At 37.7% G+C, this 23,448-nt stretch overlaps 2 protein-coding genes across 2 annotated transcripts in view; one reads left to right on the forward strand and one right to left on the reverse strand.

The window, feature by feature from the left end:
* LOC144664970 (uncharacterized) overlaps positions 1–23,448 on the forward strand; it is a 133,426-nt gene that overhangs the window by 21,137 nt on the left and 88,841 nt on the right. The window contains exons 3-4 of the mRNA XM_078526164.1: positions 17,506–17,873; positions 19,955–20,762. Coding sequence (XP_078382290.1) covers positions 17,506–17,873; positions 19,955–20,762 — 1,176 coding nt within the window. The remainder of the gene's footprint in view (positions 1–17,505; positions 17,874–19,954; positions 20,763–23,448) is intronic.
* LOC144666815 (uncharacterized) lies at positions 4,930–8,851 on the reverse strand. The gene has a single exon (XM_078528220.1). It carries the CDS (start codon positions 7,212–7,214, stop codon positions 5,484–5,486), a length of 1,731 nt encoding a protein of 576 aa, XP_078384346.1. The 5' UTR covers positions 7,215–8,851; the 3' UTR covers positions 4,930–5,483.

A 23,448-nucleotide genomic window follows, 5' to 3' on the forward strand; every position in this document is an offset into this window, starting at 1 on the left:
TCATGAGGTTTAACAAGTCTATGCTGTGGAGGTAACCCAACTGCTTGAGAGCAGTAGTCCACATTCTTGTCATGATTCTTGTCATGGCTAAAACGCCTCCTGAAAAATAGGAGTGAACAACAATCTAATATTTGTTACTAGTATCATTTGCACTGACAGATCTGTGGGAGGAGTAAACCCCTACACTCCCTCCTCCCCCCACTCCTCTTGTGGATGAGAAAAAATTAAAAGCCTGAAGGACTGAACTGTTTTGTCCCACTCCCCCACCCCTCCAAAGGGCTGAAAAGTGCCCCCTTCCATTGAGAGCCCCTCTGGATTTATAACTGATTATCACCTGATTCTCTTTGCAGGTTTCCATGGGCAGTCTTATTAGAATGAAAACGTTGAATTTAGAAGACACCAAAGAGATACAAGACAACAGGAACTGAGTGTAATAAATGACAGTAAATGAAGTTCTTTACAGTGAGCCACTGAAGGGAAGCATGCCAAATGATTTGTACAACAACAAATTCAGACTTGCAAGTGTTACTGCGAATAAATTGGTAAGCTGGTAGCTTGTGTGACTCACCTATTAATATATTTCTCATATTTCTACCAAGCATAACATCCACCATCATTTCTATTAGCAAAACTAATCCTAGCTGCAGTATGAGCGAAGTTAATCACATTTGCTATATGGCCTAGCTCGTCCCACGAATCTCCTGTAGCTCACTGGTAGAGTATACAACACAGAAGTCCATAAGTTCGAGTCGTGTTGCTAGAACTCGTCCATAACTGACTTTCATCTTTCTTAAATTTCTACTATTGTTATCACTCACAAGACCTAAACAAAATTAACGTGAGTCCAGAAAAAAAAACCAGCAAGAGGTTTACTTTGGCTTTATGATGTTGTGATCCAGGCTTTTAGCCAGGATATTAAAAGTGGGAATCCAAAATTTTTATAAGGCCTGACTTTGTCCCCATAGGAGGGCCTATGAGTGCAAAGGTGTCTAAAAATTTCCAATTTTGCTGAAAAAAACCTCTGTATACAGTAATTCATATTAAATGTTTGTGATAAGTGGCCGTCCATAGGACTCCTGGACTCCCACCTGGCTGAAAGCCTGTTGTGATCTCTTTATCGAAACTAGCGAGATAAGCGAGTGTGAGATAGAACTGGAAAACAAAGGCTCACATAATAACTTACATCACACCCACCTTTGTATATTGGAAAAAAATGTCCCTTTACACACAAGTTTCTCTTCACACACAGGTTTTACCAATGTTCGTAAAAAATTATGTGAACCACAATGACTGTGTGACATTTCTTCAAATCCATTATAGCTGGCGACAACATTGTTAATCACATAACTATTTGCGTCACTGTTCTATTACCCAACATTACCCTAGTAACATATATTATTGGTAATTATGTGCATGCTAATGTAGTGTCGTAAAACTTAAACAAATCTTTTCACTCCGGCCATTTGTATTATGGACACAGACAATCCAGTGAACCAATCAAAGCTCGTAGCAAATAAGCGAAGCCAGCGTGAAGCGCAGAAAAGTGTGTGTAAGCATGTCATGATTGGTTGGTATTTTACTTCTGATTGGTCAAGAGGGTGGCGCGAGTTTTTTAAACCAATCACAAAGCATAGTGATGTAAAAGCAGAGCAAATGCGAATCACTTTTGACACTAAATTAAAGTGAAAATTACTTTAAATTCTGACATAGGATTTGTTTGTAATACCGATTTTAAAATTTATATCTTCATACGATATAACTTACAAGTAGAGTCTGAATTTACTCTGCTTTTCACATCAATACGGCTTTAATTCACGTTAGGGTATATTTTATTTTAGTCGTTTTTGATGTCACAAAAGACAAAAACCAGTGAAACCACTTTCTATTTCCTTAAATGTGATTTGTTTTTCGCATAGATCTGGTACGTTACTTACACAAGACATTTGTGTTTCTATTTCAGCAGATTAATGTTGGAAGTGCAGTGTCCTGTGCAATAATGTCTGCTTCAATTCAAGAGCTTCAGTTCTCTTCCAGTCATCTGCAAAATATCTCGGTTTATTAGTTTTCATTTGAGGATAAGCTGTTTCATTAAAATTCCTTTTTGAGGGATCATTCCCTTTCCCCTCGCGACATTCCTTTTGGATTTCTCAATAACGAAATTATCAATTATAGATTTAGAATGGTAATTGATGATAAAGGAAGAATGATTATTTTTAGATAAGAGTAGTAAATAACAATGATCAAATAATCTATGTTTGATTCGGATTAATCTGAGATTGTAGACAAACGTATTTACTGTAAACAAAGTGCTATCTATCAATCATTTGATAGCAAACAATTTATAAGGAACCAAATACAGAAATGTTGTCTGCATGACATAAATTATAGTAGCTACAATCTTTGACAAAAGTAGTTGACACATTGACTTCGCTCTGCGGTTTTTATGACAAATTTACCACTAGTTTTTAAATTTCATGACTGTCTGCTAAAATACCCCCATCCAATGTTGTAAAATGGTAGCAAAGGACTCCTAGAAGCAAACTACAACATTGATTGGGGGGAGGGGGGTTGGAACGGTGGGGCAAAATGATGAAATTGGTCCATATAACAATAAAAAAGGGCGTAAATTGACAATGGGTCAACACTTTTGTCAATGATTGTAGTCAATATTAGACGTTTCCAGTGAATAACAAAAAAAAATTAAAAAAAAAAAGCAATATTTCTCAAACAGATTTTGTAGATTCAACAGTCAGTAACTAAGAAATAAAGATTTTTGATATTCAATTCTTTTTAATATTCAATTCCTCCATTTAACAATTTAAACTAATGTAAATCTTTTGTACATTGATATATATTTTAAATACTGATAAAAATATTCTTTACAAACATTGTTTATTCTATAGATATCAAAAGTACAGTATATTTTATTGTAATTCAGGTACAATACCGATATATATTATTTTGACAGATTGTATTTAAAGCAGGTATTTATTAAACCAGTTTCCTCGCAGTCGATTGAAAGTTTCGTTTGAAATCATTTTAGGCAAACTAACTTTCTTCTTCATTGGCCCTTTAATGATAAATGATAGAGTTGTATGTTCGTAGAGAAACACTGCTTGTACAACTTAAAAGTAAAAAAAAAACAGCAAGCAAGGTTTTCAGAACAAAGTTATTAGAGTGAGGTTATTTCGTGTTTTTCTGTCACGTGGCACTGACCTGCGTGACTAAATCTGACGAGTCACGCAAAGTCCAAGCTTCTGTGCTCAATGATGGAACCGAATATGTCGATGTTACTGGAACTAGTCTTGTGATAGAAGGCATTTTTAAAAAGGTTTTTTTAGCCTGTTTGCTTGTTTTGACTTCAATTTTCGGTGGCATCTAATCACCGTCATCAGATGAAAGTAAACAGTAGAATCTCGTTAATCCAAGTTGTACCGAGGTCAACTATGAAGGCGTCTATAATCATAAAATATTTATAGAAGGGTGTTGATCTCAAAATCGAAATCAGAATATTAATGTTTTCTGCAAACGCTGTTGATTTGTTGAAATGTCAGTTGGTCAGGGGATTCCCCTTTGCGCGATTAGGTCAGAACCATGCAAATTAAGTAAGGTCGTCTGTTTCTTGAACTTTCTGCTTTCCTGTGTATGTCGTCTTGATATTACATTTAGTTTATTTCACGTAAAATGGATATGACTTTTGAACATGGACCATAAGATGTTTGTGTTTCTGTATTTTGAGGACGACTGCTGATGACGTCATGACTGATGAAGAGTCTTCGCGTTTGAAATCTCCTCCGCCTACTGCAGATCTAGGTCAGGTGTTGAACGGCTACATTTTTTTTTGGTCAATATGTTTTATGAGATTGTCCAGTTTTGATGCTATGGATGAACCAAGACTGAAAGTTCTTGCATTTTTTTATGATTTTAGCCTGAAACTTTCTAAACAAAAGAAACAGAGAAAAGTACAAGGGTTGTATGCGCCGCAATAGCTATTCAAGCATTTTTTAGTGTATTTACCGAATATTAAATTCTGTTGAAGATTATTTTAGAAATGAGTAGCGTAGTAATATATTTTGAGCTCACTGTAAAAAAGAATGGATGAAATAAAATAACAAATGTGATATTCTTAGCTAAGGGACGGACCATTAGAAAAGTGATGGGAGGGGTGGGAAAATTTTTCAGCTTGCACGATTTTTTTTACGCCCATTGCTTGTGCAGGAATGTTTTTGCAGGTGAAACCCTCTGCAATATTGTTTTGTTGACCATTTGTTAAATTTTTTAAATATTAAAAAGATGTTGTCGTTTATAGGCCGGATACTTAAAGACCATTTTTGATTATTATATTTAAAAAAAATATATAGTAAGAAAGGCTAAAATTAAAATGCCATGTATGGTAATTTTTTACCATGTTATACTGATCGTTGTCTTCACGCTATACACTTGTCAACAGCAATTTGTATCGATTGTCTTACAAATGTTTGTGTTAAAGCAGTGCCGTAGCAAGGGGAGGGGCCGGGGGGGCCCGTGCCCCCCCAGTTTTTTTCCCAAAAAGTAAAAACAGACCTGTATAAAATGTTGAAAATACAATTTTATCTCCCGAGAGGTTTGAAACAATAAACATTTGTACTTCTTTTCATTTTTTAACGTATGTAGAGTGATGCACAACAATATTAAACCGCCAAAAACTAAAACAAACCAGAAATCGTGACAACAATGTGAAAAAAATGTCTCAAAAATGTCAAAATGTCTCAAATTCGCAATATGCGTAAATCACAAATAACTTTTGGAGAGCGCTGGAAATAGCATTTCCAAGCCTCTAGATTTCAAAATTTTCTGGGAGGGCATGCCCCCAGACCCCCCTGGCGACTCGCGCCTCCGGCGCTCGCGTACCCCCCCACTTATTTTACCCTTGCTACGGCACTGTAAAGTCTCTATACTCTAGCATAGGGGAGGAAAGATAACAGAACGTGACAACATTCGAGTGACAGCATTCGATGTGGTGTTACCATACCGTTTTCCGCTATAACATCAGTTGACCATATAAGGGCGGAACATACAGACTGTGGCTTATTATTGAACCATTTTATTACATCAATGCTTCATAGACTTCAATTAATTGATCAATTGTAGATGCAACCAATATTTTCCCAACACCATAATATTCACATTTTAGACTATTTCGCTTTGTTTACGTTTTTCGATGCTTGAAAAATCCATTTTAGTGTAGCTTCAACGAGCTTTATACAATATACAAGTAAGAGTTAGTTGTTACTTTTGTCTAAAAGAGTAATTTAGAATACAAATATCTTTTGGCATCGATTAAGCAGTCCACAAGTTGCTGTACCATATCGCAAACTGTTTGTTTTCGAATCATTGTTTCTGACATGAATGTCTGATGTCTATGTTCGTTCAGTTACTCTAAAATCCTCAGCCAATCAGATTCATTTCCGGACGAGCTTACATCACCATTCTCCCCTTCACTCTCACTGGCAGGTAATCTTACATCTTACCAAACGCCGCAGGCCATTCGCGGGGAGCGTGTCAACACGCGTGAGAGCGCGCAGGTGATCGAGGCGTTCCTGCGCGTGAGAAATTTCTGTGTTGAAGCCCAGCGCTTCTGCCATTTCTTTCGCTTGAGTTGCAAACTTTTCTGCTTCCGCACAGTTACCTTTTCGGTATGCCAGATCTGAGCTAGCCAGGTTGAACTGAATTTTAACACCCTCGGCGATTTCCGACCAATATTTCGTCTTCAGGGTGTTTAAACACTCTTGCCCTTTTGCAATAAACTCCTCGCTCACGACGCGTTCACGCGCGGCCTCGGTGCGGCAATCGAGCAAGAGCATTGCTATTTTGATCAACGCAAAGTGGTGTTTCTTCACGTAGAGCTCGAGGCCACCGTCTTCCCTCTCTACCCGAAGACACACGTCGATGCACTTTTCAAGGTTTCTTAGAGCTTCGTCTACGAGTTTGGGGCTTCTCTGGGACATGCGTCCAATAAAATCGAGCAACACGCTCGCTCTCTCATAGACGATGAAACTCGAGTCGAGGTTCGTGTGACACGCGTGACTGTTTTGCTCTGCAAGTTGAACCAAATCGCTGGCTTCGCCTAAGTTCCTCTGTCTTCTCATCACTCCTGCTCGATAGCCATAACCCCTGGCAGCTAGAAGCTGTGAATTTTCAGCTAAAGGAATCAAACTGAACGATTCATCGATCAACTGCAGAGAGCGTTCCAACTCGTTTTGGTAACATGCTCCCACACTCTGTTCCAGTTTAATGGCTATTTGAGTGTCCGCGTCGGTAAACTCGAATAACAGATCGCTTGCGTACTTATCAAAATCTTCCCATTTTGCGTTGTCACGGCGCGATTGAAGTTCATTCATAACCCTTGATGACCTTTTGTACAGCACCATGCTCTTTTCAGAAAGAGAAGCTGGACTCAATTTGAACAGCGGAGAAACAATTCTTGCTTTCCCATTTTTTCTTGTCTTGCATGATTTTGACGACGCTCTAGTACCGGTTTCTAGTGTGACTGAAATTTCACTAATTGTTTCGCAAGAGGTTTGTTTCTTTGCACTTTTTCTTTTTCTTCTTTTTCTTTGCTGAATGGCGTTCAGAGAGAAACTTATCTTGTATTTGGTGTCAGGTTCGTGGAAGCGAAACAGATAGCCGACCACTCCTATCATAGATCCGGCGTTTGTCTCGCTTTTACTTTCGCTTTTGATGCGTTTGAACTGATAATCAGGCATTTTAAGACTAGATTCACCAGCTTTATTGTAACTTACTTCCACTTTCATCTCGTACTTGTCTGCGATGTCAAGCGCTTCTCTTGTATTTTGATTCTTACAGACCAACAGTTGTACTAAGTGGTCTTCGTGGCAATCGGGGAAGCCGCTTCTGCTGCGTCCAACGTTCAAACGTCCTTCGGGTTTCCAGTGTTCCCTCAAAACAGGTGGACCTTCATCGCCGCCGCTGGGATTTTCTGACATGAGCAAATTATCCACTGGACTAAAATTCAGGACATTTCGTCTGCCAATTTGCATGATACGAGCGTCAACAACGTTCAAAACAATAGCGTTCCCACTTCCGTTCGTCGCTCGCTCTTCCTCGCATGAATCACTTTCATGAAGATCGTTCGCGTCACAGTCGTCTGAAGATTCGGCTAATTCGAAGATTTTTGCTCCACCGTCGTCGAAACCTTGACAACAAGCAGCCATAACTTGATAAATACAGTTTTACGCTTTCCACGAGTCGTTATGGAATTATCAAAACACCAAATCCTTCCATGCGAAACAGATTTCTTGTAAATTTATCGCTTCGCCAGCCTCTATGACGGCTGAGAAACGGGTTCGAAAGTAAAAGCTCGTGAATTTAAATTTGTGCTATTTAAAAGTCCGCGCTCAAGACATGTGCCTCTTGGATTTTCGTTTTTCTTTAAGTGAAATATTCAGTCGTGCGCCAGAGATATCGCAAAGCGGAATAAATTATTCTACAACATGTTGTTGGTAAATATTAGATCTTCTAGGGGATTCCCCTTTGCGTGATGACGTCAAAACCGAAAATTTGTACCTACTTGTGCCGCTTGAACCCTCGTTTCTTAAAACTCTGCTGTTATGAGATCTGTTATTTTCCTTTAAATGGATCAGAGTTTTTGGGAACAAACCATTATATGTATTTCTGTAGTCAGATCTTTCTATCCCGGACCAAACCATTGGGCGTTCCCTTGCTGACGTCATTGGTAGATGCTATCGAGCCAGCCTCCGATCCTAAAGTTTCCTTGGCTCTTCATTACGGAATCTTCCCTTCTCAAACTTGAAGAGAAAAGGTTGAGTAATGAACCAAAAGAACATCTACGTAAGCGGAAGTGTGAGTTCTTTTAAAATCGACCTGGAATTTCATTTAGCGCATCACGCCAAATAATTTATCTCATGTCTTCAAGTTACTCAGATTTGAATTTTTTGACAGTTATTTGACATCTAAATTCCTGAAATTCCCATTGAAACTCTGTTTTCCACGCCATGTTTGCTTCATTTTCAATCGTAAATTTGCCTTTTAATTCAAACTATCAGGAATTTTTGGAGTGAACCATTTTATGTGTTTCTACATCAGCGTTCGGATTTTGTACTAAGTACGTATCACGGAGCAAAACACAGAGCGCTAAATAAATAACGACGTCACGATTTTGTGAACGCATTCGGGGTCTATGCTACAGCTGTGCTTAGAACATACCCGGTCATAGACAAAATGCAAAACAAGTGCTGGTCGGAAATGGTGCAAGAAGATATAATGCTGTTCTTTCTGGCAAGATCTGATCTGGTGTACAGGATAAGTAATGACGTCGAGGCAGAGGAGTTTGCGAGGTTGGCGAAGGACATGCGCTAGAGATCGGTTTCAACATGGCAATATCTCACGCTCAGGAACGTCTCGATCACACGCGCGCGCTCACGTGTCGTGACGAGATCTCTCCCACTGAAATATCATTTAGCAGTGAGAGTGAAGGAGAGATTGGCGACGTCAGTAACTCAACTGGATCGGAATCTGATTTGTTTCGTGAAACATTGAATTGATGCAGCTTATTATGGACTAATAGTCCAGCCCGATCGTGTCGTGCGTTCGTGTACGTCTAATGCATACTCGAGGGAGGTGGAGGAGGGGGGGGGGGGGCGCTTCGACGTTCGGCGTTTTGGGGGGGTTTCGATCGATCAGATTTGGACGCAGACGATTTTTAGAGAGCTGGATCAGAATTTCTCCACTTTTATCACGAACACGACAGCGAAGATAACATACACGCTGGGAAAGAAAAGTTTTTGTGAGCAGAACGATGGTTCTTCATTAGTGTTATACATCTTGGTACAATAGGGCAAATTTTGCGGTTTTAGAAAACAGGGTCCCCTATACCTCTTTGTAACGTGTAATCACGTAAAAAATATTTGGTTTTTCACGCGTCACGAATAATTCTAAAAAAATGTTTTCACGTTCACGCAAAAATCATGGCGATCCCTGTTTAGGCTGTTACGCTCTGAAAGTACAATTATTTTTCTTTATTTTTTAATTATATTTATATTAATTATACTTTTTTCTCCCTTTTTTCTATTTTGATTGCTTATAATTTTCATTTCTTTCCATTTTTCTTTTCAAATACTAACATATTTTACCGTGATAATGCTGGGCCATCATAACCCTCCCCCAAATATCCTGTGGTCATAGAAACAGGAAGTCTAATTTTTGAGTTGAAAATGAGCCAAGACAGAACGCTTTTATATAGATTTTATCTTTACCTCGGGTATTCATGGTCAACAGGAGCCTATGGGCTCTGTGGTTAACCAAGACTTCCGTAGGAATACGAGAGCGGGGAGATTTACAGCAATGTGCTTGAGATTTCTTCCGCTTTATGAACTACAACTATGCAGGGCGCACAGGGGAGGGGCTGGGGATCTTAAGTCTTTTCACTTTGTTCATTGGTGTAATTGACCCAATACTCGACGGGAAAAAAAATGAAAATACCACAACCATTCACTCATATGTTACTGCCTAAAAGGACAAAAAGACTAACGATTTCAAGAAAAACGCTCAGTTTTTACAACCTGTGAGGGCCGGAGATAGGGACAACTACCCCCTCCCCACCCGGCCTGCAGCCCATAACATTTCTCCATAAGCACCTTGTTGGTCATGTCAAAGTCGGACAGGTAATTTGAGAAAGGGAGTTGGCTCAGCCTCGTCCCCAGTCGTCCCCGGCGAATTTGGATGTGACGTCACCCGCCAAGGTTGTCGGGGAAGTTCGCCTAGGACGCCTGGCAATAAACGGCAAATCCAATATGGCGGAGCCTGTCCAACGATTGAACTTCAGTCAACTTCTTGAAGAACTTAAAAACGCGTCAGAATTAGGCTGGGATTCCTTCATCCATGTCTGCCAGCAAACTCGTGAAGTAATTGGAGATTTTTTATTTAAGGTAGAAAAATTAAATGTCGATTTTTATGCGCAGCAAATTGTACCATCTAAAGAGCTTAAAGAATATGTTCCACTAACTGTAACTGGCGATGGGAGCTGTCTCTATCGATCGATTTCTCTGTTGGTGTCTTGGTGAACGGAGATAGAATAGTGGTCGTTCGTGGAAAGTTGTGATGAGTATTTTTGCTTCTCGCTAACACAACAACAACAGCGGTGAAAAGATAAAAGGCTCAAAGCTGATATCCATCAGTACTTTCAACTGTGCTTTCGTGTGTGCTTTGTTTGTTCCTTTGCCTTCGCTTTTTTCGAATATTTTTCGCAGTTTTATCCAAGGTAAGTGAAGTTGTAACTATTTATTCGAAGTATCAGTAGCGAAATATATGACTAAAGCTCTTATCAGAAAATTAGAAAGCTGTGTAGTGGTTTGTTTTCTGGGAAACAAACGCTGCAATTCGCCTACTGTTGGTGACGATACCGAGTTGTAATGTGTCAACTCAGCTGCTTAACAGATTCAACTTCTCTCTTGTGAACTTCAGACTTGTGGGACTATAACATACCAAATTCCCTTCGGCCACTAAGCATTGACAAGATTATGATTGTAAGGAAACAAAAAACTGTTCCGAATGGACTGGTATCAAAATGTTTAGAATGGCTTCATTTCAGTTTAAAAGTCGTTTGTTACTGTTAGTTAATGTTATATTTATATTGTTACTATACAAACATTATCCAGAGTATCTTCTAGATATACAATGTACTCTATTTGGATTCATTAAAGACCTTTAGCCACTTAGCTTGGCACAATCAATCAAAAGGCTTTATTCTTCTCTTATGCTTTAGAAAGATGGGTTGGTACAAGCAGATCAGGTTTCATCAGCTGGCAATGTCATACATTTTCTATGGGCAGTCCTCAAATATCAAGAGAATATGAAAACATAATATAACACTTTCCACTGCCTCCAGCTTTCCCTGCCTCCTCCCCAAATCACCCCACCCTACCAAATGCACTCCCCTAAATTCCAATAACTACTAGTTTTAGTATATATTGCAAGAGTTGAATGCATGTAAATACTTTTGTATACTGTACTGTGTTTATGTGTGTGTGTGTGTGTCAGTCAAGCTCAGTTTAATATCTCTGCAAGTAGGAGTTAAAAAGGTGGTAGTTTAAGGAATGGGAAAAATAGCCAGTGTACCCATGTGAGGAAAAATACAAATATTTTTGGGCTATCAAAAATGCAGAATGGGGCTCACAAATTAAAAAGAAACTGGTCCAAAAGCCCCAGTAACCAGCTTTTATGGAGCGGTTCAAACAATATTTAAACATTATATATTTTGATATTTTAATTTATTTGCAAATAAACATATAAACACAGTATATATATATTGTGTTTATGTGTTTCTTTGCAAGTAAATGTCAGAGAGAATAGCAGAAGAATCATACTTTGTTAAACGAGCTATGTCTACAATGATGCAGTATGTACCTTGTCTAAAGGGGAAAGCAGTGCACTTCTGTTTCTTTTTGAACATCTCAGCAGGTAAATTTGTCAAAACTACACGAAAATTGGCAGCAAAATATATAAACTTCAGCTGAAATGCTAACTCTGCAACTGAGGGAAATTGAAATAAATTTCCACACCTTTTGGGCTGACAAGAACTGTTGGCTGTTTAGTGGTGCTACACAATGGAAATGTTATCAATTCACACTCGGAATCTGCAATAAGCATGACCAGATGTAATTTTTATTTAATAAGCTCATTGAATTGACGAAAATGATTGAAGCATACTTGTTATATATAACCTGAACATGGCCCAGGATTTGGATTAACATCTCCTGCCAATGAAATGAGCCAGAGTATACAAGAAAAAGACAGGCTACATCAAGATCAAATAAAGTTTTGGTTTACGAGAGTTAGATTATTTTTTTTCTTTCTCTAAAAAGCTAAATAAAAAATTACAGGTAATCAATGACAAGCTTTAATACATGCATCGGGGGATTAGCCCTCTTCTCTCAAGTAAGCTGAATTGTTTCTTTGTTTTCGCACATAAATTTGTAAACAACAAAGGTCGAAAATCCCGACCCTAGCTCTATAAACATTGAGATCGACGCCTTTCAGGTTTAAATAAAACTAACACAGTTACTAGTACCTGGCGAACGTAATTTGCTTACCACAAAGAACTTCTAGATACAAGTAGACCCATGTATCACTACGAGTAGTGAACGAAATAATTTTCTTAACTCTATTAAATACGACCAATACCATTCTGCAAGGCAGGAAAAAACGGCATTACAGTTCGTCTCCGCCATCTAAAATAGTCCACAAATGTTCAAAAGGGATGCAGTTTCCTCATGAACCAGAAATATTTTCTTTTCCTCGCAGAAAAACGTATATTTTCGTCGAGCTATATCTGGGACTTTTTCTCGCTAAACTGGGACTTTTTTGCCATTTTGTGCCAGGCCTCGCGCTATCGCGCTCGGTACCAGTCCTCCTCCGCTCACTCGCATAGCGCGGTATGGCCTGGGGACGAGGCTGGAGTTGGCTCAGAGCTATCGAGAAAGCGAAAGTATCGTTCTTCGCAGCGTACAGACTACAGTTACTTTGTGACCTTTTCCCTGTTTTGTGGAAGTGTTTGAGGTAAGAAATGTTTGATTTACAGACGTTTATTGATGCGAATTATACTCACATCGCGTTTTAAGAAACTGAACGCTTGTCAAATGAGCAATTAAGCTGAATTCTTGTAGTGAGATCAAAGCTGTTTATACATGAAGCTAACATGTAGCTTATTCGGCTTCCTAGCCTGGAACAGAACTCTATTACCTTATTTATAGACTAAAGAGAGAACACTGATAAAACACAAGTGAAAGACTCGATCAGAAGATAGTTATATTAGAACCTAAGAGAGATTGTTTAATTTGAAGCTTTCAGAGATTGTGAGCGGACCGATCGATCCGTGTAGAAATATGGCTGACGATCAGTCAGCATGAGTAGGCAGCATTTGCATTGAAAATGTCTTCTAAATCTTTAGTTGTCGTATTTAAAAGCTTGTTACGGAATAGATGAATATTAATACAACTTTCTTTCTTTCATGTTGTTTGACCTAATACAGTAATTACCCAGGTTTTTGCGATTCTCTCTGAAGACTTCTTTGAAGATTGAAAATAAGCTTGAGGCAAGTTGTGAACTATTTTGATTTTAGTTTTTTATCTAGCTAAGGCTGAATGGTTTTTGGTTTCAGATACTCGACCAGTGAATTAGACAGTTGCATTGTACACTGCATCTTAAAGATGGAATTTTCAGCAGAGGAACTCTCGAAGTTAATTTATGAAAATGAGTTTGGACGAAGTGTTTTAGGTCTGAGGAAAAGAGAGTTGTACAAAGTTCCCGAAGCTGTTACTGAGCTGACTCATGTACAGGAACTTAACTTGTCTGATAATAAACTGACAGCATTACCAACAAGTATAAACAAGCTAAAAAATCTCAAAGTGCTGTTGGTAAGCAACAACCAGCTGAGTGAACTACCTGAAACTATTGGTCAACTGATTAACCTGATCAAGCTGTGGTTAAACAACAACCAGCTGAGTGAACTACCTGAAACTATTGGTGGACTGATTAACCTGACCAAGCTGTGGTTATACAACAACCAGCTGAGTGAACTACCTGAAACTATTGGTCAACTGATTAACCTGACCGGGCTGTGGTTAGACAACAACCAGCTGAGTGAACTACCTGAAACTATTGGTCAACTGATTAACCTGACCGAGCTGCGTGTGAGAAACAACCAGCTGTCAGTTTTACCAAGAAACATAAAAAATCTGAAGAAACTAAGGTGGCTGTTCTTGGCTGGTAACCAGCTCACATCTCTGCCTGATGATATTGATGACCTGAAGGAGCTGAAAAGGCTGGATGTGGATAAAAATCCTTTTACAGTTGAAGAAACGAGAAGGGTTGTGAAGATACAGAATAGGATGAAGTATTACAGAAGTGTAGCAGGTAAAGATAAGAAATTAAATGTTCATTATTTGTATTCATATTATATTGAATTGTGCACTTGAACAAATTTGTACATGAAGTGTTAACTTGCCAGTGGTATACTGCATACTCCTGACCATTAGTTTGTGTTATAGCCTGAGAACAATAAATGAATGGAGTTTATTTAGACAATTATTTTACAAAGTTTAATTTACCTGTGTTAGGCATCCTCATAAATGTTTAGTGGGAAAACATTTCCACAAATTTCAAGGAAACAAAAACTTCAATCCTTATGTGAAGCTTTGCATGCCTGACAAGTGAATTTTATATCTTAGGCTGCATTCATTATGTATCCTACAGGGGGGGGCAGAGGATTTAAGGGGGGGTTCTCAAATTTTTAGAGCAAAAAAAGGGGGGATATGAAAATTGTTAAATATCTACTGGGGGGATGCTTATTTTTTGTAAGATTCTGTCTAGCTTTTGTAATAGTTTTAAAAAAGTGAAAAAAGAAATGATAAGTACAGCAGCTTCTTTCAAGGATTGTAAGCAACAAGGGTACCTATATTATTCTGAGAGACTATAGTAGCTATTTGAAGTTTTCAAGTAGTGTGCCTGGCCTGTAGATGTAATGTTTCGATACAGCATAGAAAGTAAAACATCTAAAATGGAAACATTTAATGCAACCTCAGTCTAAGCAGTGCAACTTTATTGAATCAATGAATGCAAAAGAAAACAATGCAATTCCCCGGGGGGGGGGGGTACTCCATATAGTGGCCTATACGGGGAGGCTCCGCCCGAAAGGGGTACCTTTTTCAGGCTTCAGGTATATAAAAGGGTAGGGATTTCACAAGTTTAGGTATATGAAAGGGTATGTAAATCCGTCATTTAGGTTTTTTAAGGGCCTTGAATTAAAATATTTCGAACAGACGCACTTTATGGCTGTATTATTTTAATTTATAAAGCGCAACATGAAAATGACAAAAAAACGTCCTGTTCTAAGTCTATGCCAAGTCTTTTAGGTATATGAAAGGGGTACCTTTTTTCAGTAAAGGGTATACGAAAGGGGTACAATTTCTGTGAAAGGGGTAAGAGCTTGGGGCGGAGCCTCCCCGTATAAAACTTTTTTGAGTGCCCCCCCCGGGTGCAATTCAGTGCACAGTTTTATGAAATTGAACAACAAATGTGCACTTAAATGTTCAATGAAAGGATACGAACAATATGACTGGAAAACTATCGCGTCCACGTTTGAAAATATGAACAAGCTATACGTCAAAGAACTTAACAAATATTTAGACCTGAACAGCAGGAAAATTAGGGTGAAGAGGATGGCAACAGCGGAGATGAATCTGTGGATGAGTGTGATAGTGAGAGTGATGATGATGATGATGAGGTTGTTGCTTTTGTCGACGAGAGTGACAGTGAAACGGAGGTTACTGTCAATACTCCTGGTAGTACTCGTACACGAGCTGGCAGGCTATCTATACCTAATTTGCGCTACTTAGACTGGCTGGCATAGGTATGACATAAACTGTCAAAACTCTCTCGATGTTGTTATTAAACATGTCTCTTGAAATCTCAAACATATATACCTTGTTATAGGAAATTAACGATACATGTTATTAACACGAATTTCAAAAATTCACGTTAATTCTATTCAGTGATGTTAACTTTTTTACTATTAGGATTTAACCAGAACCTTTCTTGAATTCGCGTTAATTTTATTACGCGTAAATTTTGTTCGCGTTGTTAAAATGCTTCGTTATATTCCTATAATAAGGTAGTGTACTATTATACAGATATTTATTTTGATATTTCTTGTGAGGGAGGAGGGGGGGGGGGTATTCATTTTTCGGCTGATTGCATGGGGGGATTATGAAAATTTGTATGGACCTTGGGGGGGATATAAAAAAACGAGCCGCTGAAAAAAAAAAAATCCTCTGCCCCCCCCTGTAGCATACATAATGAATGCAGCCTTATATTTTTTGATAGCAATCCTTTTTTCAGCATACATGCACTAGAAAGCCTAAAAGTCTAGTTTAAAATTCAAGAGAAATCTTTCATGTAAAGTTGAATTTAAGCTAGCTTGCTTAAGCTCTTTTTGCAGTTTTGAATAAATGTGTTGTTTGCATGAACCTTAATTAAATTCTTGCACCTTATTTCAAGATATAGAAAATTTAACTCAAATATATAGTGTTAAAATAATTATTTGCAATTGAAGAAGAAGAAAAGAAACTTCAAACTTAATTATTGTGTTGTCTTAAAATTATGACCAAAATAAAATTTATTGAGCTTTCATATAAGTTGAATTCAAGCTAGCTCTTTTGGCAGTCTTGAATAATTGTGTTGAGAAAAAGATTGAGGGCAAAACTGCAATTTAAACCTAAATTAAATTCTTGCTCCTTATTTCAAGATAGATAAAATGTAACTCCATTTTGAAATGTTAAATTAATTATTAGCAAAGAATGAAATTAAAAGAAACTTCAAATATAATTATTGTCTTATATCTTAAATGACCAAAATTGATTGAGCTTTTAAATTGGGGTACAGCACATCAACTGCAAGGGTAACCTTTACACAGTTAATACTGCTAACAGTATTATTATGCCAGTGATAAACATGTTTGTTGTAAATACAACTACAGTTATCTTCTCAGTATTCAATTTAATATTATTTTTATTTTGTTATAATATTTGTTTTCTTTTTTAAAGTGTCTTATAATTAATTGAGAGTGTTTGTGAATTAGTTTTACAGTTATGTATAATATGGACTGGGTTTGGGTGATATGCCTTGTAGGGGACTTTTTATTGTGTAATTATCCCCTGCCATGGACAAAGTGTTTAAATTAATAAACAAATAAATTATTATGGACACCCTTTTATTATGGACAGGTGTTGAAGTCCTTGTAAAAATTAATTACTGAAAATAAGTCCTGCATTTGTGGACTTTTCCCATTGTGGACAACTCTTTTATGGCCTTGAAAGGTGTCTGGTTTGGTTGGAATTGATAAATTTAAATACCTTATACACCTAATTGAAGAAAGTTGAAAAGCTTAAACCATGAGTGATGAGAGCAAATGGGATTCTGGGTAGACAGCATTGGTAAGCTTTAAGTAATATCCTTTCATTGATAATCTTGGAGTTAATGGTTTCTTTCTTTGACGGCCTAAGAGCATGATTTATTCGACCTGTCTTATTATCATGTTTATTCTGTCATGAAGAAAGATTATTTTTTCAGATTTCCCAGTAAACATTTGGGTTGCAATGTTCTTCGTTAATGCTTTTTTCATAGGTCAACAATTCTTCCATCAGGTGTATATGTTAATTGTGGTTTAAATTTATCTTTGGTTTAGAAATTTTCAAACCAGTTTGATTTTTATTTCCTTTTGTTTCAGATTATGATAATGAATATGAGACAATGAAATAAAAATGAAACGGGTTTGAAAAATTTCAAGCCAATTAAGGTAAATTTAAACCACAACATAACAAACATGCAATGTCAATTACATTACAGCTTGATATTGTTGAAACCTAGCTAATGTGTTATTTAATAATTTTTGACTAAACCATCCTAATTTATATTTCCTTTTATTATTAGCTCGAGTACATCGTCAAACAGCAGAGGGACCAAGAGCACAGAAGGCCTATGAAAAGGCATTAAGAGATGGATATGTGAATGTCTACCGTCGTCGAATACTTTTTATTGGCCCAGATCGTGCTGGTAAAACCAGTCTAAAGAAGAGTCTCTTAGGCCTGCCATTTGACCCTAAAGAACAGAGTACCGAAGGAATTGAAGTAAACCCTTCACAATGTGAGATTGAAGTTAATCGAGTTAAGAACTGGCATTCCACCCATGAGAACAAAGAAGGATTGCTAGAATGTTCCAAAGATATAGCAAAGATGGTGACTGAAAAACTGTGTCAGACTGGAAGAATTGATTTTGGCAAAGATTCCAAAAAGGCCCAGGTCTGACAGTAACTTATTATTAAATACCGTATTTTCTCGGTTATAGGGCGCACTCGGTTATAAGACGCACCCCAAACTTGGCAAATTTGTCATGCCAAGTTTCCAAACTGAAAATTTTCCGAAAACACTCGGTTATAAGACGCACCATGAGTTGGGGAGTTAAAAAGATACAGTCGTCAATTTAGGACAGTTCTCCTTACAGAATTTGAATGTTTGAATGTTGCTCATACTCCTTGGCACAATTTTCAAGTTAAGATCAGGTAAGATTTCTTGCCAATATAAGACGTAAATTCGCTCGAGGTAAACATCTTTCCATCGTTCATGCTTCGAACTTAGCTGCTGAGTAACCTGGCAGATGAGTAGTTCCCAGTGACCACTGAGTTGTAGCTTGGTTACCAAGTTCTCAAGCACGCTTCGTATTGCTTCGTACTTTGTTTATCGAGTGGCTTTCAACGATTCTCAGGCTTTTTTGGCGTTTTCCTTGTCTTCTAAATTCATTTATCAACTTTCCATGATGAGAAAGGTTTGTTTAATATGAGTATGCTTGATTTTCTTTGTCTGTTTCAACAAAATGCTGACATAAGCAGCTGTTACCACAACTTGTCAACTCGTCAATACCGGATAATATAAAACTTCACATGGAAACTGTGCTGTTTCTTGTTCTTGATGTGTAAAATATTATAAAAGTCAATGTCCAACACTAAGAGTTTTCTTTTTTCTTGTTTTAACTGCAAGTTCTGGTAAAATGGCGGCCATAAGATTTTGTTGGGCGAAAATACTCGGCTATAAGACGCACCCCAATTTTGGCAAAAACTTTCAAAGAAAAAACAGATTTTCCTCGAAAAAACCGTGCGCCTTATAACCGAGAAAATACGGTAAATGTTCAGATTGAGCTACAATTAAATTATGTGCATTTAATACATTATGTATCCTTAAAAACACAAACTTGGGAGAAGGGGATACTGTGAAAGTTTAAGACCTTCTATAAATGAAGGAGTAAAAATTCTTGAATAACATTGGAAATTTGCTAATTTGGCTTTATATGCCTGCTTTCAGTGTTATGTGCATAATGGCTTTCTACTGACATCCATCTTTTGATGTGCTAAACAAACAACACGGTTGAATTCCTCCAAGCGCAGCCCACCTTCTGAACTTGTGGGCTCATTTAATTTGTGTGTAACCAACACCGGTATGCATTGATTTTGATTGGCTCATTTCAAACAGCACGTCAAAAGATGGATGTAGAAAAATGCAGCTATGCATGTAACTCTGAAAGCCAGCCGAGTGTAAATAATTTCCTGGATCAAACTTGCTTCTGTTAGCTTAGTTGATTGATTTAATGTGTGGTTCCAGAAAATATCCATATCCCCCCACGGATGGTTTTTTTGGTTTGCACCCCCCCCCCCCCTCACCCCCCAGGAATTTCCATTATTTTTAAACATGGACTGCTCTACCCCATGGAAAATCTAAATGGTTTTGTTATTTTGGAAATGAAGACTACAACTCAGTTACACAAATACGATAGCTTTAAATCAAACTCTATCTCCATTTTAACAACATGACGCATTGACATTGTTCTACGGATACATGTAATCTAGCTTTATACATCCTGCCATCCAGTTTGAAATTACTCCTTAATGTTGATAAATATGTGTAAAACTTTGTGTTTAAAGTTGAAACCAAGTGTCTTGCAGTTTTCTTTCTTCTCTGTTTTAAGCTGAAGTCTAATTCGCCTCCATCACAGAAGCGTTTCTGGTTTGCTTTCAAATTAACTCTTGGCGAACTTAATAAAAATTGCAACTAATACAGCATTCCTTGCTGTCTTAGCCATTCCTCTAAAATTCTGTCTTGTACAACCTGTAGTCTACTAAAGCTTTTCCTTTTAAGATTTCAGCAACTAAAACGGCGCCTTTGACATTGTAAACATCTTCACGTTTGGTTTGACCGTAGTCATTTTACTGGCTGAGAAGCCAGGCCTTCTGAGAGGTTATGCATAAGTGATCCCAGAAAACTTGGAATACCTGGCTTGCATGTTATTGCATGTGTGTCACTTATCATTTGTTTTATCTGTTTTATTATAGACTGAGGAGACTGTGGATAACCCTGATAAGTCAGACATTTCATTACCATCACGAAAAGCAAAAGAAGTGTCAAATCAGGACAATGCTAGCAATGGTGAACATAACCCTGATAGCAGAAGTGAAAACACACCAGATGAGCCTGATGTAATGATCAATGCCACTTCACCTCCAGATGACGTCACAAAACATGTTCATCAGTGGTTAAAGTATGCTAAAGGTGAACATGTTGATAGTGACATCACTAAAGAAGAATCTGTTGTAAGTATGGACATGTGGGATTTTGCTGGACAACACCTGTACTATGCCTCTCACCCTCTTTTCGTATCATCACGAGCACTCTACATTTTGGTGCACAACCTCAGCAAGCCATTACATGCCCCAGCCCAGCCCTGTGTTAGACAAGGAACTTGTGAGATTTATTTGGAAAACCCTAACAATGAAACCAATATGGAGAATTTGCTGTCGTGGCTTGCTACAATTCACAGTGTCACACGGGTTAAAGAAGAAACAGCTGACGGAGCACAAGGGAAGCTTCCCTATCTGCTGCCTCCAGTATTCATTGTAGGTACACATGCTGACAAACCACATGAAGACATATCAGTGATGAACTCACAGATACAGAAGAGAATCTCTGGTAAGGAGTATGAGAAACATGTGATCCGACCTTTGTTCAGGATCGATAACACAAGGTCAGTACAAGTGTTAGACAAAGAACATTTACAGCCCAGCGTCGCTAACACAACATCACTTAGAAGTAGGGTCAAGAAATTATTCAGGAAGGGCCAGGAGAAAAAAAGACAACAATCAGGTAAAGATCCATAACTTAAGATGTTGCACTTAAGATGTTGTTGATTCTGTGTTACTGATTTAAGGTATCAGTGTACCCCAAATGACCATCATGCGTTGGAGCTGCCTTACCGTCTGGTAATTAACGCAACCCCAACAAAGTATATATTTTCTGAAAGCTTAGGAATTGTAGATTACGGAGATATATTTATTTTAAGTAAAAATAATAATGTTATCCAAAGAGAGCGTGTTATTTCCAAAAGTACCGAGGCTCATAAATCGGGTTCGTTTCCGGACAAATTTGAGTGGGAAAAAGCGATTAGCATTGCTATGTGTTCTTCACACATTTCTCTAAGAAACTGTGTCGGGGAATATTGATTACTTGTCTGGTTTGTTTTTGACACGCAGATAAACTTTAAGAGTGTAAGGAACAACTATTGTCTGCGTTTAAACAGCCATAACTTTTGAAAGAAGAAAAAAGTTAAAATTCGCCGACACAGTTTTGTTGCTCAATTATCGGGCAACATTCTTGCCAAATTTCAGCGAAAATTGTTGAAACCCCATTGAAAACGAACTTAAAATGTGCGCCTCTCTCTTCGAAACTTTGTTTACTAGATACGAAAGAAAATGTATTTTGGGGCGTGCTTCCGCTTTAATGAGATTAATTACACAAGACGTGTGAAAATGATCACGCGTTGAGCGATAGAATGAAGGTTCATTTTACTTTAACAATAGAACTTGTTCAAAGCGGTGTCAAATGTTGCTTCTGGTCGGAAACAGTCTGTTGCATAATTTTATTTCTACCGCTCGCTTTATAACAATTTTCGTCTTAGTGCAACAGTTTTAGAAATGTTAAATCTAAAACAACAAAAACGTGGAGTCGCAAGTGAGCCGAGGGGTTGTGATGCCGGGTCGTGGCGTTACCGTCGTTACCGCTTCAAGCGGCGAAAAATAATTCGCTGTCGCTATCTACTAGTGAATCAGCCAAATCTTTTGTCTTTTTCCGTTGTTGCAGCATTCTTTGAACATGAGAAAGGAATGGGAAAATGTTTCTTCTTTCACGTCTGAAAAACTATGCATTTTGTCAGCGAAAAACACCCAAAGCATCTCGTCGAAAACCAAGAACTGTGATATAAAATCACGCAACGGTAGATCGCCGCGCTTCTTTAGACAACCTGTTGACAGCTAACAATATCAAATAATTAATGGCAAGAAAAGTTTTTCGTTCATAACTTTGTGTAGAGTCAATCTTTTTCCATGCTCTTTTTTTTGAATGAAAGGTCTTAATGAGATCTACCTGAAAATACCAAAATATATTTTTCTTAAAAATGGTCAATTTTGGGGTACACTGATACCTTAATTGAAGGTCATTACCCTGAAATAAAACTGAACATAGATTTTTAACCAAACTTCGCCTACTGGTTTATTACTTTAAGGGAACTTAAATTTTGAAATAAAAAAGGGGGTCATCACATTTGTTTAGGAGCAGGAAGACCTTGTATATTCCAAATAATTCCTTTATAATTCCTCTGCGAGTACTGGCAAAGTACCGGTACACGTTGTTAGCGATAATTTATTTTTCAAACATAGGAATTGATCTGTTTTCATTTTACAGAAAGAATTTGATCGCTACACCCAAAATATGAGAAAAAATTGATAGGCGTCCGTACTCGTTTACGAGAGAGCGACAATTTACTTCTCTCACGGACTAAACCGCATAGCAAAAAGCCGCCATTTTGTTTTTGTGCGCGCGCTAATTACGTGTAAAATTCTGCGCAGTAAGGATGCGCAATGCAATACAGGGCAATGACCTTAAGTTAAATCTAAGAGCCCCAAAGTTGAAATTAAACGCTGCATATTATCTGCATTATGCAAGATTTTAGTCATATCCTGCATGTAATATTTATTTTTGTAGGTGTATCTTCTCTTTTCACGCCTAACTTGGAATGTGATTTGCACTCTTAAGATTAGGAATAAAAATTAAGCTATGTTGTTTAAGGTGATTCCACTGAATTAGAATTACATGTAGGAGCTAGTATTTAAAATTTTCTAAACCTTGGTCCGGGTTACAATTATGTTATGAGCATTACAAAAATGACATAAATTTACCACACTAGTTTTTATACAAAATAGATGGCCATTATAGTAACGTTACAACCCGCAAGGTATATATTAGGAACCCTAGTACCGTTTCTAGAAAAAAGTATTACTTAATTGCATTGTGTGGTTCCAGAAAATATCCATACCCCCACCACGGAGGAAATTTCACGTAAGACCCCCCACCTCTCTGGAATTTCCGTTTTTGTTAAGAAAAATAAACCCCCCCCACTTCTCCGGAATTTCCAAAATTATATTGCATACCCCCCAGCCCCTCTGGAAAAAAAGATAAATAATTTATCTCTATTATTGTACATTGCTCTAAGTTTTAGGCCACGATCGGAAGATGTGTTAAAACGATACATACATGTACTGTTGAAGACAAAATACAGAAATTTCCTCAAAAGTAAACAAACAAAATATCTGGTAGTCACTTGTCAAATTACCTTGTTGTATAACCATCCATCCCTTTTCATTCCAATCGCTTTAGAAAACCACTAAATGTATCAGAACACGGATTTGAAAAGTGTTGATCTTTATAAACATTCACCGTAAACGTGATCGCAAAATCGCTAATGCTCGCTGAGAAAGCCAAATTTAACAGGAAAATT

This window comes from Oculina patagonica, chromosome 9 (assembly GCF_052425735.1).
Source record: "Oculina patagonica isolate OP01 chromosome 9, crgOcupat, whole genome shotgun sequence".
In the NCBI taxonomy this organism is placed as follows: domain Eukaryota; kingdom Metazoa; phylum Cnidaria; class Anthozoa; order Scleractinia; family Oculinidae; genus Oculina; species Oculina patagonica.

Bases quoted from the DNA above. Each gene is read 5' to 3' on its own strand.
- LOC144666815 (XM_078528220.1), bottom strand. From the start codon at position 7,214: ATGGCTGCTTGTTGTCAAGGTTTCGACGACGGTGGAGCAAAAATCTTC.